A 16,444-nucleotide genomic window follows, 5' to 3' on the forward strand; every position below is an offset into this window, starting at 1 on the left:
CAGTAACATAAACCCAAATAAAAAGAATCAAGAATCATCTGTCATTAATGCTGACATCACAGTGCAGAGGAACTGTCAGAGGGAGGTTTGATCACACATGTTAAATCTTCAGTCTTTTGTAGCTCTAAGGCTACCGGTTTTATTTTTGAGATTTTGGTTAAAAAAAATCAAAAATAAATATAAAAAAAACAGTCCTCTGTTTCAAAAATAGATCTAGGGCTGACCTGTGCTGCTGCTGAAACTTCCACAGCTTGGTGTATACGTCAAATGTTCGGCCAAAATAGGACTGCCACTGCTTGTGTCCATATTGAGGCAGATCCCTGCAGGAGTGTGAGAGAACAAGCAAGAGAAACACAGCCAAATTTACTACAGTAATGCATTCTCCTCATTTAAAGATCCTCAATTTAACAGGCTTTAACAGACAAAATCAAAATAAACCATTTTCTAAGAGCTTGTGTTTACACAGTCAGTATTTGGAACTGACATAGTAAATGATAGGAAAAGTTCGACATTGTTTTTTTTTTAGTTACGACAGTTGATAATGTGGTCAAAATAGACAACATGAATTTCAAATACATAATTTTCTTTTCATTTCAAAGTTTACAGGAGTGTCTCAAAAAAGACAATATAAAAAATTAACTGATATCGAAGATATAGTTGTGATAGATAACCATTATGACACTGACTAAGTAATATTAAAAAAAATGGTGACTTCCATAAGTTAACACTAGAAAATCTCATCACAATTCATTTGATAAAAATTTAATTAAGAGACAAGTCAAATAGAGAGAGTAGAAAATATTTTGAAGAATGTTAGTAACCAAACAGTTTTGGTGACCATTGTATTCCATTGTAGACAACAACAAAAATTATGCTGGCACATTTATCAAAATATCAGTTTTTTTTTCTTCCACAGATGACTATATTAACAGACTTCTATGCAATGTGAATTGCTTTTTACATATGATTGAGGTACTGTGACTCATTGTTTTAATCACTTGATTCTTTTAAAATAACAAATCAAGGTTGTATTAAACCCAAACCTACAACCTTGATACCCACATATCGTTATATAAGGCATTTCTGCCCCTCTGCCTTGACACTCCAATTGCAAGACATCATTTTGGACAACAGCAGATGAGCCTTCCGAATATGCAAGTGGTCATGGTTGTCATGCACTTAATTAACATAATCATGCCAATGATGAGAAGACATTGGTGGAGGGGGAGAGCAAAAACAGAGCAATCAGAGAGTCAGAAAGTGCGAGTGGGTGAGAGTGTTTGGGCAGGGCTGTGGTGAGTCATAGTGCCGATGATGTGAAGGAATTTGACGAGCTATGGCAATCAGCTTGAGAAGTAGCACTTTTGCCTCTATTCGCTCTTTCTCTCTTTATTCCTTTCCTTTCCCCCTAAACCTTCCAAAACCACCTCTAGGCCCTATTGTTATCATCAAAGGGTTGCTATGACAACAGAAGCAGGGAATGTGGAAAGAAGGGAGGTTGCGAATGCAGCAGGTAAATTCACAAGCCCTCATTTACACATGCTCACACGATTACAGTAGATGATGCATCATTTATGAACCAGTGATGGGTCATTCGAGGAAAGGCAAGGGGACAAAAACGAATCTCAAAAATAAAACATGTCAAGGCATAACCTTGAGTTATATACATACAACAAGCACACACACACACACACACACGCATCATGCAATGCAATTAAACACCAGAGTACAAACACGCCTCTTTCATTCATGCAGATTCGATGAAACCCAGCACTGTATTTTGTTCCACAGCTTTCATTTCTAATGTATATTCACACATGCTATAAGGTTATAGAGATGGATTTGTGAGATTTACGGTTCACCCCGTTGCCCTTGTGGGCTGCAAGGGACGAGGTCAGGAAGGAGATAGGAGCAGTCATTAGGCAGCGCTTTAATTTCACTACATGCACCGTTAATTTCCCATCCACTCTGGCAGCATTAATACCCACAAGACAGATTCACTGGGAGAGCACAGCCAGGGATAGACCTGTAAATTCCGGAAGTAGGAGAAAGGAGGGAGATAGAATGGTGTATGAGTGTGCAGATGGGTTCAGATGTGGTGTAGTTGAGTAACAGAGCAATATTACATCTGTATAGTATGGCTAAGGCCTCTGGTACTCCAGTGTTTTGATTAATAAACGGAACTTGAACTATATTCCATTATTCTAGAATATATTCTGGAACTGACTAATTCCCAAAATGTTAGTTTAAACAAACAAAATAAAGTCTACCAACACAAAAGTACAGTTATATTGGTATTTATATTTAAGACATTATTTCAATTTCTTATGAAAAAAAAAAATATATATATATATATATATATAAAGGGATTGAATGATTTTGAGACAGCAGAAGTCATTAAAAGTTGCAATTTAAGTTGAAATTGGGGAAACCACTTGAAACATTTATTGTGTTGAGAATATTTCAATTATGTTTGATTTGTTCATAAACCTGTATAAACCTGATTTACAATAGGGATTACAACTGTATAAACACAAAAACATATACACACACCGAGTGTATGTGTAACACAAGCACATATAATTATAAATGCATATATATCAGTCATATTTATGTAACATTTTTGAAGAATGAATTTTTGCATCTGATGAAGAATATAAATATATGGATATAAAAATGTTAATGCCACTATAAAAGTCTCTTTATTGTGTCAAGCTAATAAATAGATAATAAAGAGGTAAGAGATAGTGAGAGCTATCAAGTAGTGGAAGTATTAGGAAATGAGACCAATTAATAATAGCGGTTTCATTACTGAACTCTTCAGGGTGTTGCTAAGCATCAAATGCAGAATTAGGCCGCTACTGGTTAGACAGCCTAATTAGTATGGAGAAACAGGGCATAGGGTGTGGCCTCATAACAAGCATCTAATCCTGTATTTGTAGACACAAACTATCATTAAGTTAGTAAAAAAATAAAAAAGCGCATAAACATGATCATTGGTAGTGAGTGAAATCATATGAAATTCTTCATCCACAAATAATAAGCAATTAATAATTAAAATGCTACAATTGCTAACATCTGAAAATTGTTAGTGGAATACATGTTTACATTTTTTGGTCTTGGTTTTAAAGGATTTGATGCTTAATTTGACAGCCTTTTATGAATTGAAGGTAAAAAAAAAAAGTGTTTACACTATATAAGAACACTGCAATTTTAAACATGAATACTAGAAATATCCAGGATTAATTAACATGAAAAAAGATACTGGGGATATACTGACCTGCAGGAATTATACCAAACATTGTCCTATAAATTTGCATTGATGCGCAAAAAACCTACCCCAAGAAAATATGAATGTCAGACCATGAGGGCAATTCTATGAAACTAACCTTCTGGACTGTAGCAGTCTCAGGCAGTTATGCAATATAAATGTAACAAACACACATCTGGTACATAAGGACAGGGCCTGGATACAGAGATAAGAGTGGATGGAAGGAATACAAATTTTGAAGACAAGACGGAATGAAGGAAAGAGAGAAAAAAAGAATGGGGGGGGGGGGGGCTAAAAGAGAGGGAGATAGAGCCCACAGCTACTGACATACTTGTCCTATAAATAGTCTTAGCTAAAAATGACTGATTAACTTAAACGCAACCTACTGGCCACTGAGAAATGGTGATAAACACGGAGTGACGTGATTCTTTTTAAGAGTGTGTGTAATGCAGAGACAAACGCTGGCAGATATGAGGAGGTGGAAGAGGAGCGCTGAAGATTCATTCAGATGTAAAACTGAGATCACTTCACCCAGACACTGGAAAATATAAAGGGCTCTCAGTTCCCTACGGATGAACAGGCAAACATCAACAAATACATAAAGCACAGCACAGATGAGACACTAGAACCTGCTTATTTATAGATTAATAATCGACCACACCCACAAAATAGACTACATTAAAGGAGAACTCCGGCGAACAATGAACCTTTGGTCTAATAAAACATCGGTACATAGTCAACCGTTCTCTGAGATTTGTTTTCATGATAATCGATTGTAAAGAGTTTTATCTCTAAAAACTGTTTAGCGTATAATGCTAGTACTGGGGGCATTGACTAAGTAAAAGAAATCGCTAGTTTATACCACTAATAAGGCTCAAAATAGCCCCACACTCACACAGTAATATAATGAGGCTCCATACATGCAAAACGAAGCATTGAGAACTTTGTAAGTGTACAGACCGTTTAATAAGAAGATACTTTATGAAGACAGTTCACTTCGCGTATACAGACAGGAGCCATCTTAAAAAATAGTCTCGATAAGTCGATCCCCGAACGACGTGCTGAGTGATCTGAGCTGTATGAAGTTCAGCGAACTTCTGAACTGTATGAACCGCTTTCGGGGATCGACTTATCGAGACTATTTTTTAAGATGGCTCCTGTCTGTATACACGAAGTGAACTGTCTTCATAAAGTATCTTCTTATTAAACGGTCTGTACACTTACAAAATTCCCAATGCTTCGTTTTGCATGTATGGAGCCTCAGTATGTTTCTGTGTTAGTGTGGGGCTATTTTGAGCCTTGTTAGTGGTATAAACTAGCGATTTCTTTTACTTAGTCAATGCCCCCAGTACTAGCATTATACGCTAAACAGTTTTTAGAGATAAATCTCTTTACATTCGATTATCAAGAAAACAAATCTCAGAGAACGATTGACTAGGCACCGATGTTTAATTAGACCAAAGGTTCATTGTTCGCCGGAGTTCTCCTTTAATACATGTCAATATACGGTTGTCAACCCTGTTTTAGAGTGCTAAATATGATTACATTCACTAGGGGTGTTAGCCTAGAAATCTAGACGCACCCTAGTGGCAGAAATTTTTTATTTTTGTAGCCAGGGTGTCTAACAACTCTCCGTTGGCTTTCGAGCTGGAAAAAACAAACTCTAATCAGGCCAATCACATTGAGTCGGTGGGCGGACTTAACATAATGATGACAGAGTTGTGACGATTCCCTACTACTTGAAAAAAAGAATGGCTACTGCTGCTGGCGAACAGTGGTCTTTCAAATTGGCTTTGGCCAAGACTCTGGAAGACATGAAGTTAAGCTTTTCTTTGAGAAAAGAGCAAAGAACGGCACTTATGTCATTCTTAATTAATCTATCAACTAGCTCCGCTGGTGTGAAAACGCTCTGGGGTGCGTTTCCCGGAAGCTTGGTTAGCCAACTATGGTCGCAAGTTCCATCGTTATCAGCATAGTTTAACGAGTCGGTGTTTCCCGAAACCAGCGTTCCAACGAACATTCGCAAACAGCATCGCAAAGTTGTGTCGTTTGAACGACAGCTCTCGACCTATGGTTAGAGGCATCGTTTCTATATTGCATGACATTTGGAGGTAATAAATCCTTATCTTGAGCAAAATAAGCAAGCTGACATTCAGTACAACCGGTGTCTTTTATTTAGAATACATACAAATGGAATTTACGTCTTTTAGTTTGTCAAAAGATTTGAAGTAACGCGTTTGAAGAGTGCGCATGTGCGAACGTGCATACTATGTAAGAACGAGCCAAATATTGAGTCTGGTAATAAAGCAAAACAACTGAGAACAATTAGAAATAGTCCTCAGATGACATGTCTGTAATTTATATAAAACAAATCTAGCGTTAATTGGATCTCAAACAGTTTCATTAAAGGTAGTTATTACTCCACCACGTGCGAAACCAACGTGGTTGAACGATACTTTGCGACAGTGGGTTTCTGGAAACAGCCGTGACTAGCTAGTTGATTTTTCCAACGATGCATCGTACTATGGTAGTGAATCAGCGAACTACGTCGTTGTACGGGAAACGCACCCCTGGTTGGTTGTAGCGCTATCCTATTGCATGCAGAGGGAATTTGAAAGACAGCCATTTATCCCGCCCCTCTAATTGAGCTCTGCCAATGGTGAGTGCCATTGGGCTTGCCAGGCTTCACACACAGTTCAGTTATAAATGAGAGTGACACCAATTTCTAAAAACAGCACTAACTTCCTTGAGGGGATAGTGAGATGAAAATCCTGTCTTCATTTACAGCTGTGGCCTAGAGTATTGGCACAGACAAATTTTGTTGTTTTGCAAAGTTTGCTGCTTCAGTTGTTCTTGTGTTGATTCATAGTTTCTAGATTATTGTGCAGAGTGATCAGATGCATTTTAAATAATTGCAAAAAGCTTCACACAAAAAAAAAGATATTCCCTATTTTTTGGCCCTGGAACAAAATGACCAGCTAACATCATTTCACTAATCACATCATAATCACATAGGAAAGTGTGAACAAGTATTAGTCAAAAGCAATCACTATATCATTATAAATGGATTATAAACGCAGGCTGATTGATATAAACCAGGAGAGACGTGCGTCCAATCATTGTGTTCTTGTGTTAGCAATGGTTAGCACACCCGAAAGAACCATTTACCGGATCATCAAGAACTTCAAGGAGAGAGGTTCAACTGCAGTGAAGAAGGCTCAGGTTTGATCTTCCTTCTGTTTTCTCCCTTTGTGCTTTCTTCCTGTCTTTTCTACGTGCATTTACTGACAGCTGTTTGTTTCACAATCAGCGCATCCGCTCGTTTGGGCTCACCTATCTTCTCTTATTGCTTGATTTCTCTACTATATTTATGATTCCTTCCCCTTTGTTCTCTCCCAGTGTGTTCTGTACTTCTTGCTGTTGTTCACCCCATATTTTTCTTGTCCATTTTTGTTATTTTAATGTGTTTTGATCTTTTTTTCTCTGCCCAGTTTTGTTGTGGTTCCCTGTTCCTCTCCAGATTTCACTGGTCACGGACTGCTCTCTTGCTGCTGATCATTCGGACTATTAAAGGTGCTGGAATTTTCCTGGGTTACTGTTCGCCTCTATGGACTGCTTTCTGCAATGAACACCTGCCTGTTTCCGATCGTGACTTCAGATGTTTCTGTTCCTTCTGTTTCCTCCTAGCCTGACTATCCTGCTTGTCTGACATTGATTCTCGCCTCATGATTCGGATTTGATTGCTCTGGACTCTGACCCCTGCCTGCCTGACTCTTCTCTACTGTTCCGAACTAAGCTTGAACTGTCTTTATTATTGTCTTTCAATAAAACGAAACTAAGCATTCTTCTGCTTTTGGATCCTCCTTCCTTAGATTGTCACATCACACACTGGCCAAACATGGACCCAGCAGAAGAATCTCCTATCCGATCAGCTATGGAACTTGGTTACCAACCATGTTGGGCCGTCATGAGTAGGAGCCTGTTAATTTCTCCATTGCGAGTCTCTTGCAGCACGAGTTGCTGAGCTTTCAGACCAGTTTAAAGAATTAATTGTCTCGACCCAGAGTCGACAATACTTCAGCTTATGCTGGTTAGCCTAACAACTTTTGCTCCTTTTGCTCCTCTCACTTCAGCCGTGGACCTATGCAAGGTGGCATAGATCATCTCCCTGCTGTTTGGTAGGGCTCAGGTGCTGTCCCAGTTTTGATTTACGACTATCCAAAATGATAAAGGTTTCTGATCGGTCTGTGTTTGGAAAAGGAGGCTTCAAGGCTGTTGGCTGCTTTTTGACAAGGCAAGAGATCGTGGTAGATCGTGCAGCCACCAAGATGGTCCTCACTGCAGAACACGAAATCCAAAGGGATGAGAGTGATCCAGATCCAATTCCTCCCACCTTACATATACCTAAACCTACCCATCTCCACCCCCTTATCCCTAACCCCACCCCTAATCCTACCCATCTCCACCCCCTCCATACTGGATCTCGTGTACTGCAATCAGGTGCTACTGCAGCCACCAGTCAGTGGAATCCTGAATCGCGGTTCCTAGACGGGCTCATTAATGACAACAAAGATGGGATGTATACTTGTGATCCCCAGAACATCTGGATGATCTCATTGACATTGCCATTCATCTCGATTTCAGAATGGAATTACATTGTTGGGTTCGGGGTAAGTTTTCCAGTCATCCGACAGGAATCACTTTTTGATTCTCCTTCCGCTCCCCGGGTACCTGAACCATCTGATAGTGTAGAACGCATGCAAGTTGGTAGAATGCATCTTTCTGCAAAGGAAAAACAGAAGGAGTGCCCTCTGGTAGTCAACCTGGGCACAGCAGCTGGTAACTCAGGGCCATACTTGGGACAGTCCCTTGGGTAATCGAAGCTCGCATCAAACAAACTCCTGGTTCCTGACTTGGTCCAAACAAGCTCCTTGTTCCTGACTTGGTCCATGCCGCCTTTCACTAAAAGGGTCAAATCTTCCAATCTCATGTACCACCCCCGAGAGAGGGGGTCGCTAGCTGCCATTCGCCAGCGGTTTTGGAGGTCCGCCATGGCAGAGGACATCCATCGGTTTGTGGGTGCTTGTGCAGTCTGTGCTCAAAATAAATCCTCCAATCTACCATGAGGTTGTGAAATTTGGTGGTGATCCTGTGCATTTTCCAGCTAGATGGAGCACCATGTCATAAGGTGAGAGTGATAATGAAGTGAATGTGTTTTTGAAACAAAAAGCATGTTGAATTGCACCAACTGAAAAAAATATGCATTGCGTTAACCATGCTTGCATTTTAATCCAAGCAGTGAATATTTCATTTAAAAACATTTCAAACACATTTTCATTATTAAAAATTCAATAATTCATATTCACCTCATTTTAATAATGAAAATGTGTTTGAAATATTTTTAATTGAAATATTCACAGCGTAAATATTCAACCATGTTGAATTTCAGCCCATAAAAATGCAAGCCTCAAAAATACAATGGATTAAAATGCAAGCCGCAATGCATTTTTTTTTTCAATTAGTGCAATTCAACATGCTTTTTGTTTCAAAAACATATGACATTATTTTACTTCCATGAGAAAGAAAGATTGCGCTGAAAGTAAGTTTACATAAGGTCACTGTATGATTTGATCCAGACAGCAATCTGGAAGGCAAACAAAACCACAAACAAACAGCGAAATGCTCAGACACAGAGAAGAGACTGACCTTAAGCCATTGAAAAGTTGTTTGGACTTGTCCAGGAGATAGCAGAAGTCAGTGACAGTTTTCCTCTCACAGAGAGGGATGTCATCCTCTGCCCCCACCCCTGTCATGGCAGCTGCTGTAAACAAAACAAACCAAAATAGTGAATTCAAAACAGTCTGTCGCAGAGTTATGCAAAATCGAGTCGTTAGTGCAAGCACATCGTTCAAGCAGCCATCCGTGGTGTGAGTGAAGTTTTATGATTCACACTTAAACGAGCACTACAGAACTCTGAACTGACATACTGTGGGTATAAGGATCTGCATCTGTGACGTGGGCAGATGTTGAATCAGCTTTGACGAAAACTGACTAATTCCACCTCCAAACCAACTGATACGCTCTGGCGAATTTGCATTTTAGTTGGAAAAAAGTTTCACAGAGGAAATTAAAATAATCCATTTATACGTCTATGAACTTCTTGGAAATGATTAAAACAAGATTCATTCAACATAGGTGTTTTTTAATGTAAAGTTTATCTGTTCCAAGAACAGAGTCCTTATTACATTGCTAGTGAGAAATGTTATATAGCTTTTAAGTTGATAAACTAGGCCTATTTTACTAATAAAATCATCAGAGCTGACAACAGGTTTCTGTGCGAGTGTGTCTATACTGTATTTGTGCGCGTTTGAGCGGGAGAAAGAGAGTATGTGCTTTGCTTTCCATATATCGGTAATAAAACGTAATTTTGTGGCAAAAAACACCCTGTTGTTTACTAGATCTACTGGCTTGGTCAGTGTCATTGAGGGTTTTGGTTCTTCTGCTGTTGTAATCTGTAAAGACCTTTGAAATAACTGAAATCATTTGGCGAAGTGATATGGAACTGTAATGCAGTTTAGACCTGCCTGGAACTACTTTAGCCGTGCGTTTACCTGAAAATAATTGCACACCTTAGAACGTTTGTCAACCAATCAGATTCAAGTACAAACCGTGCCTTTCAGAGTGATCACCAACCCAGTGAGGTGTTATATCACATTTTTGCGCATGTGAAAAGGATGATGTTTTGTGTGGATATTGGAACACGGGTGAAGTACAAATCCTTGTTTACATAAAAGATAATGGTTTTGAATTTGTTTTGGCTTGACGTTTTTATAGCTACTTATATTTTTAATTCTTGTTCTGTGCTGAATACCGTTAAATTGTAAATCGTAAAATGTATGTTTGTGAAACATTTAGCTTTATTTACCATTATTGCTGAATGTAATAATAAAATGTGACTAAAGTCCTGTTTATATCAAGGACTTAACTTACGTAAATGAGAAATTTTCAGAAAGGCGGGCTTTAAAGAGACAGGAACTAAAACATTGTGTTTCAGGGAGAAAAGACGTGCTGCGGCAATTCAAATTATGAGAAAATATTGCAATATGAGAAAATACCTTTTGAGCAATAAATGTCTGGTTTCACAAATCAGGGCTTAAGTCTTTAGTCCCAGACTAAAATTAATGTTTGAACTGTCATAACTCAAAGTAACTTGCACTGGCATATTTTTTTTTAAAAATTTGTTTGTTTCAAGATGCACAGTAAAAGTAAAGATTTTTTTTTGTTTGTTTTTTTGTTTAAATACTTAAAATGTCCTATTTTAACTAAGACCTAATCCTGGCTTAATCTAATATCGGTCTGTGAAACTAGGCCAATAAGCATAATATGGGCACTTCATGATTGTATTTGCAGGAAGAGCCCATATTACTAATTTAATAACACTGTTAAATGTTTTATAATTACTGTATGTTCATTTTCCATACTGTACATTATAGTGGTGTGATGCCTAAATTCACTTGTAACATTTAAAAAGGAAATAAGGTCATTTTTTTCATGCTACTTTTAATCATTAATTTCATTTACTTACCACGATAAATAAATAAACAACTAAAGGACAGGGGAGGTTTAGGTCATGCCAAATGCCTGCTACATATGCCATCACCCACTGAACTTTTCTGGCTGAATAAAGGGATATCTCAATGGCCTTTCCTGTTTAGAAACAAGCTCAAAGCTTCAATGGCCAACAAAGACAGCACATAGTCTACTGTGCAGTTGGAATAATGTCGGCTCTTAACCAAGGGCCAATTAATCTGCATGTTTTCACATAAAACAGTAAGAAAAATAATAATTCCATTTGCTAAATAAATTCTAAAAAACACATTTCAATTTCCATATTTATTATATGGATAGTTCACCCAAAAATAAAAATTCTGTCATCATTTACCCACCCTCAAGTTGGTCCAAACCTGTATGAATGTCTTTCTTCTGCCTAATACAATAAGATATTTTTAATTATATTGGGTAACCTTGGAAAAAATACCATGGAATCAATGGGGCCCATCAACTGTTTTAGCCATACAGGTTTATAACAACTTGAGGCTGGGTTAATGATGACAGTATTTTACTTTTTGGGTGAACTAACTGTGTGTTTGTGTGAGACTAGATGGTGTTAAACAAACAACCCCACACATTTCACCTCTGTGGTGACAAGAGATAAAATCCTGTGGCATAGATGTGTCATAGGGAGGACATGTGCCCTTTTTCTGGCTACACTGGGAGGAACCAGGCGTTGTGTGTGTATGTGAGGGGTGGACTGGGGGGAAAAGAGAGCAAGGGACGTCAATGGCACAGAGGAAAGTATGAAAAAGGGAGTGTGACAAATACACGCCAAAGGCTGAATGTGCAGTGCTTACTGCTCGGATCAGATGTTATATCGGACCAGAGTGGGGGAGAGGTCCCCCAGAGAGAATGAACGTTAATAAAAATCCATAATACACATGTAAAGCATGAATTTTAAGTGAGCTTTGGGAAATGACAAGAAGCTCAGATGAGGTCCATTTATAACTGATAAGATACTCAAATTGCCTTGACTAAATGTTGTCAACAATTCAAATTCACTGATGTTTTTCAATAAAGCATGTCTATGCATGGAAAGCTCTAACTCCATCACATCAGTGAGAATAAATGGGAAATTGGTATGTTGAAGGCCTGTTCTTACCAATAAGAACAACTAGGCAAATGTATGATGTATTATGCTGACATTGGAAGCCACTGCAGGGAAAAACATCATTATTGCCTGAAACGGTGTACAATGTCAGCTTGTGTGTCTGCATGTGGTCAGGCAAACATTCAGCTGTCAGTCTATGGTGGCCTGAATGGAAAAGACCTGGGCATGTCCATCACCCCTGCTCAGCCTCCAGATGGCTCACCATGGTCCACTTTATATGGGCTGTTTCTGCCCACCTTTCAAGTGCAACAAACAAATTCAGATAATATTTTGGGGATATTTCCCCAAAAGAAGAAATTGGCACAATTAAAACAATTGGTGATTTAAATATTATCACAGCAGCAACACCTCATTTATATAAGGTTGTGCATACTCGATTAAAACAATTAAAGAATAACACTGCAATGAAAAAGGTAGTTAAAATTTGTAATGCATTCAAGTTAAGATGCTGAATTTAGTTTAGTGTACAAATGGGGCTGACTCTACCCAAGAAGTAAACTTTGAATTTTAGAATGGTGTGAAGTGACATCATTAGGAGGAGATACTTGAATGTTCACGTCAGAATTATAAAAAAAAAAAAATACCAAAAATCAGATACCATTTTGTCCAGTCTAAATACAGCATTATATTGATTAATTACAAGTAGTATTATTATCAATGGATCTGGGGTTCATTATGACGATCTTTGACCCACAAATCCAAATATAAATTTAACAAAGGTATTTTAAAAGCTAAATTGGGTTTGTACCTATACTTAATCTTGGTCATTTCATATTTGTTTTTTTATTTACAAGTTTATTTGTATAGGGACAGTACAAAAAGACATGATCCCAGTCAAAACTGGAAAATATGTATTGCACATATAGAGTATAGCCAAAGCTAATTTGCATCTCAGTTGTCTAAAAGCCTTTAAAAAAAAAAAAAAAAAAACTACTCAGAATAAAACTACCACAATGTGTCACTTATGGACAATCAAATACCTAAATTATAGAATGGAGCTGTCAACTCAATCATAAAACTTTTACATCCCATTACCATTTTACGTTACACTACACTCTTACGTTACAATTTAATAAAATAAAATAAAAACTTTCACTTATACATTACAATTTTATACACTAAAAAATATTACATTTAAATATGCACACAGTTCTAGTTTATTTTAAACTACCACTTTACCTTCAATGTAAAGGACTACGGTATTGTCTTATACTCATTTGGCAGCAGGTTCCAGAGTTTGGAGCCCTCAGCAGAAAAGGATCTTTGCCCTTGTGTAGTCTTCCAAAAATTAATCCTACAATTCCAACCTGCCGAACTCCGAGTAATTCTATTTGTATCATCCTGTCTCTTTATCAATTTACATAAACCAGATGTTGTTTTATTGTGAAAACATTTAAAAATCAATTTTATATATGACAGATTCTTAATATTTGATTCTTAAAATATTTTTTAAAACGTTGCAGTGATACCATTTTTATACATTATATTTAAGGCTTGATTATACAACATTTAACTTTTTCTAATTAAGAGTCCAAACTTGATCATTGCATGACCATGCAAACATGATCATTGCATGCACAGACAGATGCAACAGCCTCAATTGAGATATATTTTCAGATCATTCTGAAACAGTTTAGATGAACGCTTACCATTTTTGAGAGATTTTAATGTTTATCAAATTTAAGTTGAGTCCAAAACAATACCTAAAAAAATAAAACTCATCTACCTCCTCTATTTCTTTATTATTTACTCAAATTATTGCTTTTTCTTTTTGCTTTCAATTAGAAAAGCACATAAAGACTGTTTTCTTAACATTCAGAGTAACATTCATGATTTTCCTGGAGCCATATAGATATGCTTTTCATTTGTTCATTTAAAACTGCAGCAACCTTGGCAGATGACTTAGCCGATGTATTAATAACAGTGTCATCAGCATAAAGCTGACATTCAACATCTGGACAACAACATAGTAGGTCATTTATAAACAAAATTAAAAAGCAAGGGGCCAAAAATTGAGCCTTGTGGTAAGCCCATTTTGTTTGTGTAAAAAAAGATTTTGTATCCCTAATTTGAACACACTGATCTCTTTAGATTCAAATAAGAGGTAAACAACTCAATGGACTTTATGCACAGCTGCACAACTTCCTGAACTTAAGCCAGCTCCTTGTTTCCTGTCTGCAGTTATTAGCCAAATATATTAATTCAGGTGTGTCTGATTATTGTTGCCGTGACTACTGAGGTCAGGCACAACTGAATTAATCAATTTGGCCAATAATGGCAGACAGGAAACAAGGAGCGGGCTTAAGTTCAGGAAGTAGTGCAGCTGTGTATAAAGCCCATTGAACATTTACTGAAATTAAAGCTGCAGTCTGGCAGTTTTCCTCTTTGTCGCCATCTCTGTTCGAAATCTGCAATTGCAGTTATTTTAAAAAGTCATTCACGGAATTATCAACTTTACGTGAGTTGTTCTCCAACACCCTCGGCTGCAGATGAATACAATGTTTGCGGAGAATGTGAGGCTGTCAGTCGCCGCGCTGGAGTGGATACTGGCATTCAGAATCACAGATTATTATTTTTGGAAGTATGACCAACGTAAGAATTTTCACCGGAAAATGTCATCTGAACTAGTAAGAAACATCCACTTTTGTTCTGGTTCTGACATTGGAATAAATTGCGCTGACTAAATTAAAAATCACTTACAAGTTCATATCATATTGTCATATTGTTTCAAAATATTACACAAAACCATGCAAATTATACTTTGTTTACAAATTGTTAATGTTAACAACGTCAGCATTGCGTGACTACATGTAATGTCCTTCCAATATTATCCTTGTTTTTGCATGGGTCTGGTTGCAGTCTCTTTTTTCCTGTACTGTAGCCACTCCAAAGTCCAAAAAAAGTCTTTAGCATTTTCCACCGAGTGAATCTGTTGTCACTAGTGATTGCAGTTTGAACCTTTCTGGATCCGCCATCAAATTGATAAGTTTAATTATATCAAGTGCTGTGAGAAATGGCTATAAATCTCCACCTCCAACATCCTCACACGCAATATAGCCTACTAGCCGAGACTCCTCCCCTTATGTACAGATGTGACGTAATGACACAAAGACATGCTCGAATCTCCCGCGGAAATCCAAAACAATTAAAAACATTGTTACAAGCTTGCCGCTTTGAATCCAGCCAAGGCTAGCAGATAGTTTTGAACCCCAAAAAAACTACGGACTGCAGCTTTAAAAGCACTCAATTTAGATAAAAGTATAGTGTGGGTTAACTGTGTCAAATGCCTTTTTTAGGTCAATGAATGAATACTGCTCCCATCACGTCCCTGATTCAGAGAATGTCTAGCTTTTTCCAAGAAATAGCATATATTTGGTGGAATGCTGGGCTCTAAAAACAGATTGATGTCTAGGAGGTTGTTACTCTCTAGATAGTTTATTAATTGTTCAGCTACAACCTTCTCCAAAACCTTTGACATAACCGGCAAGATTGATATTGGTCAATAATTTGAAATCAGGCTTGGATCCCCTGATTTAAAGAGCGGTGTAACTACAGCCTTTTTCCATGTATTGGGGAAAACACAGTCTTTAATTGATACATTTTTCAAATGAGTTAACGGAACTATCATCATGGACTCAAGCTATATTTTTTTATCAAATGAATATCTAAATTGTAAACGTCTTTTGCTGTTGAATTCGGTAGAATTTTTACAATTTCAGTTATTCTATTTTCTTCAATTACTTAATATAAATGAATTTGGTAGATCATCCTCCACACGCCTCCACTGGCCCCTACTGAGAATAACCAAGTATATTAAAATAAATGAAAAAAAAAATACACAGATCAATATTGACACACAGATTTCTATTTTCTGGTTGTAACGTGGCAATTAAAATTACCAGGATGCAGGCTACATATATAGACACAGAGCTACAGGGTAAAATCAGCCATATGCTGAAACAAACAACCTGTCCACCAAGACCCTATAGATGTAATCTAGAAATGAACGGAAGGTGGGCTTTAAAGAACGAATGATAAGAGCATGTTGAAAGAAGGCATGAATAAGACAGATCTCCTCGCCTCATGAAGAAAACGCATGCATGCTCTTTCTCTAAAGTCAGAAGTGGTAAAAGGCTTCTGCACAGAGATGTGAGCTTGACCCACATATCCTCTCCTTCTATAAAAATGCATGAGCTATGCATCTGCAGCAAAAGAACTGCAGGATGAGGCAGTGTGTGTATGTATGACCTGTGTGAAGCCAACACATGCAACTAAAAATCAATGCTAAATCAATATCATATTATCACTTTTTGCAGTCACTGCATCACTGAATACATTTTATAAGAACTCCTGAAAATGACTTTTTATCATGTTACAGTAGGTCTACTTTCTACGTGATTTATCAACTATTAAAAGATCAGCCTACTTAAATTAAAAACGAACAATAA

At 37.4% G+C, this 16,444-nt stretch overlaps 1 protein-coding gene across 3 annotated transcripts in view; it reads right to left on the reverse strand.

The window, feature by feature from the left end:
• Positions 1 to 16,444, reverse strand: part of scai (suppressor of cancer cell invasion) — a 32,815-nt gene that overhangs the window by 13,562 nt on the left and 2,809 nt on the right. For 2 of the 3 annotated variants that reach the window (XM_039658875.2, XM_039658877.2), the window contains exons 2-3: positions 8,978 to 9,092; positions 225 to 320 (exon numbers count right to left, since the gene is read on the reverse strand). In XM_039658875.2, coding sequence (XP_039514809.2) covers positions 225 to 320; positions 8,978 to 9,084 — 203 coding nt within the window. In that variant the 5' untranslated portion in view covers positions 9,085 to 9,092. The remainder of the gene's footprint in view (positions 1 to 224; positions 321 to 8,977; positions 9,093 to 16,444) is intronic. The other variant, XM_039658876.2, reaches the window with a different exon arrangement.

Source organism: Pimephales promelas, chromosome 4, assembly GCF_988280905.1.
Source record: "Pimephales promelas chromosome 4, fPimPro1.hap1.1, whole genome shotgun sequence".
Classification (NCBI taxonomy): domain Eukaryota; kingdom Metazoa; phylum Chordata; class Actinopteri; order Cypriniformes; family Leuciscidae; genus Pimephales; species Pimephales promelas.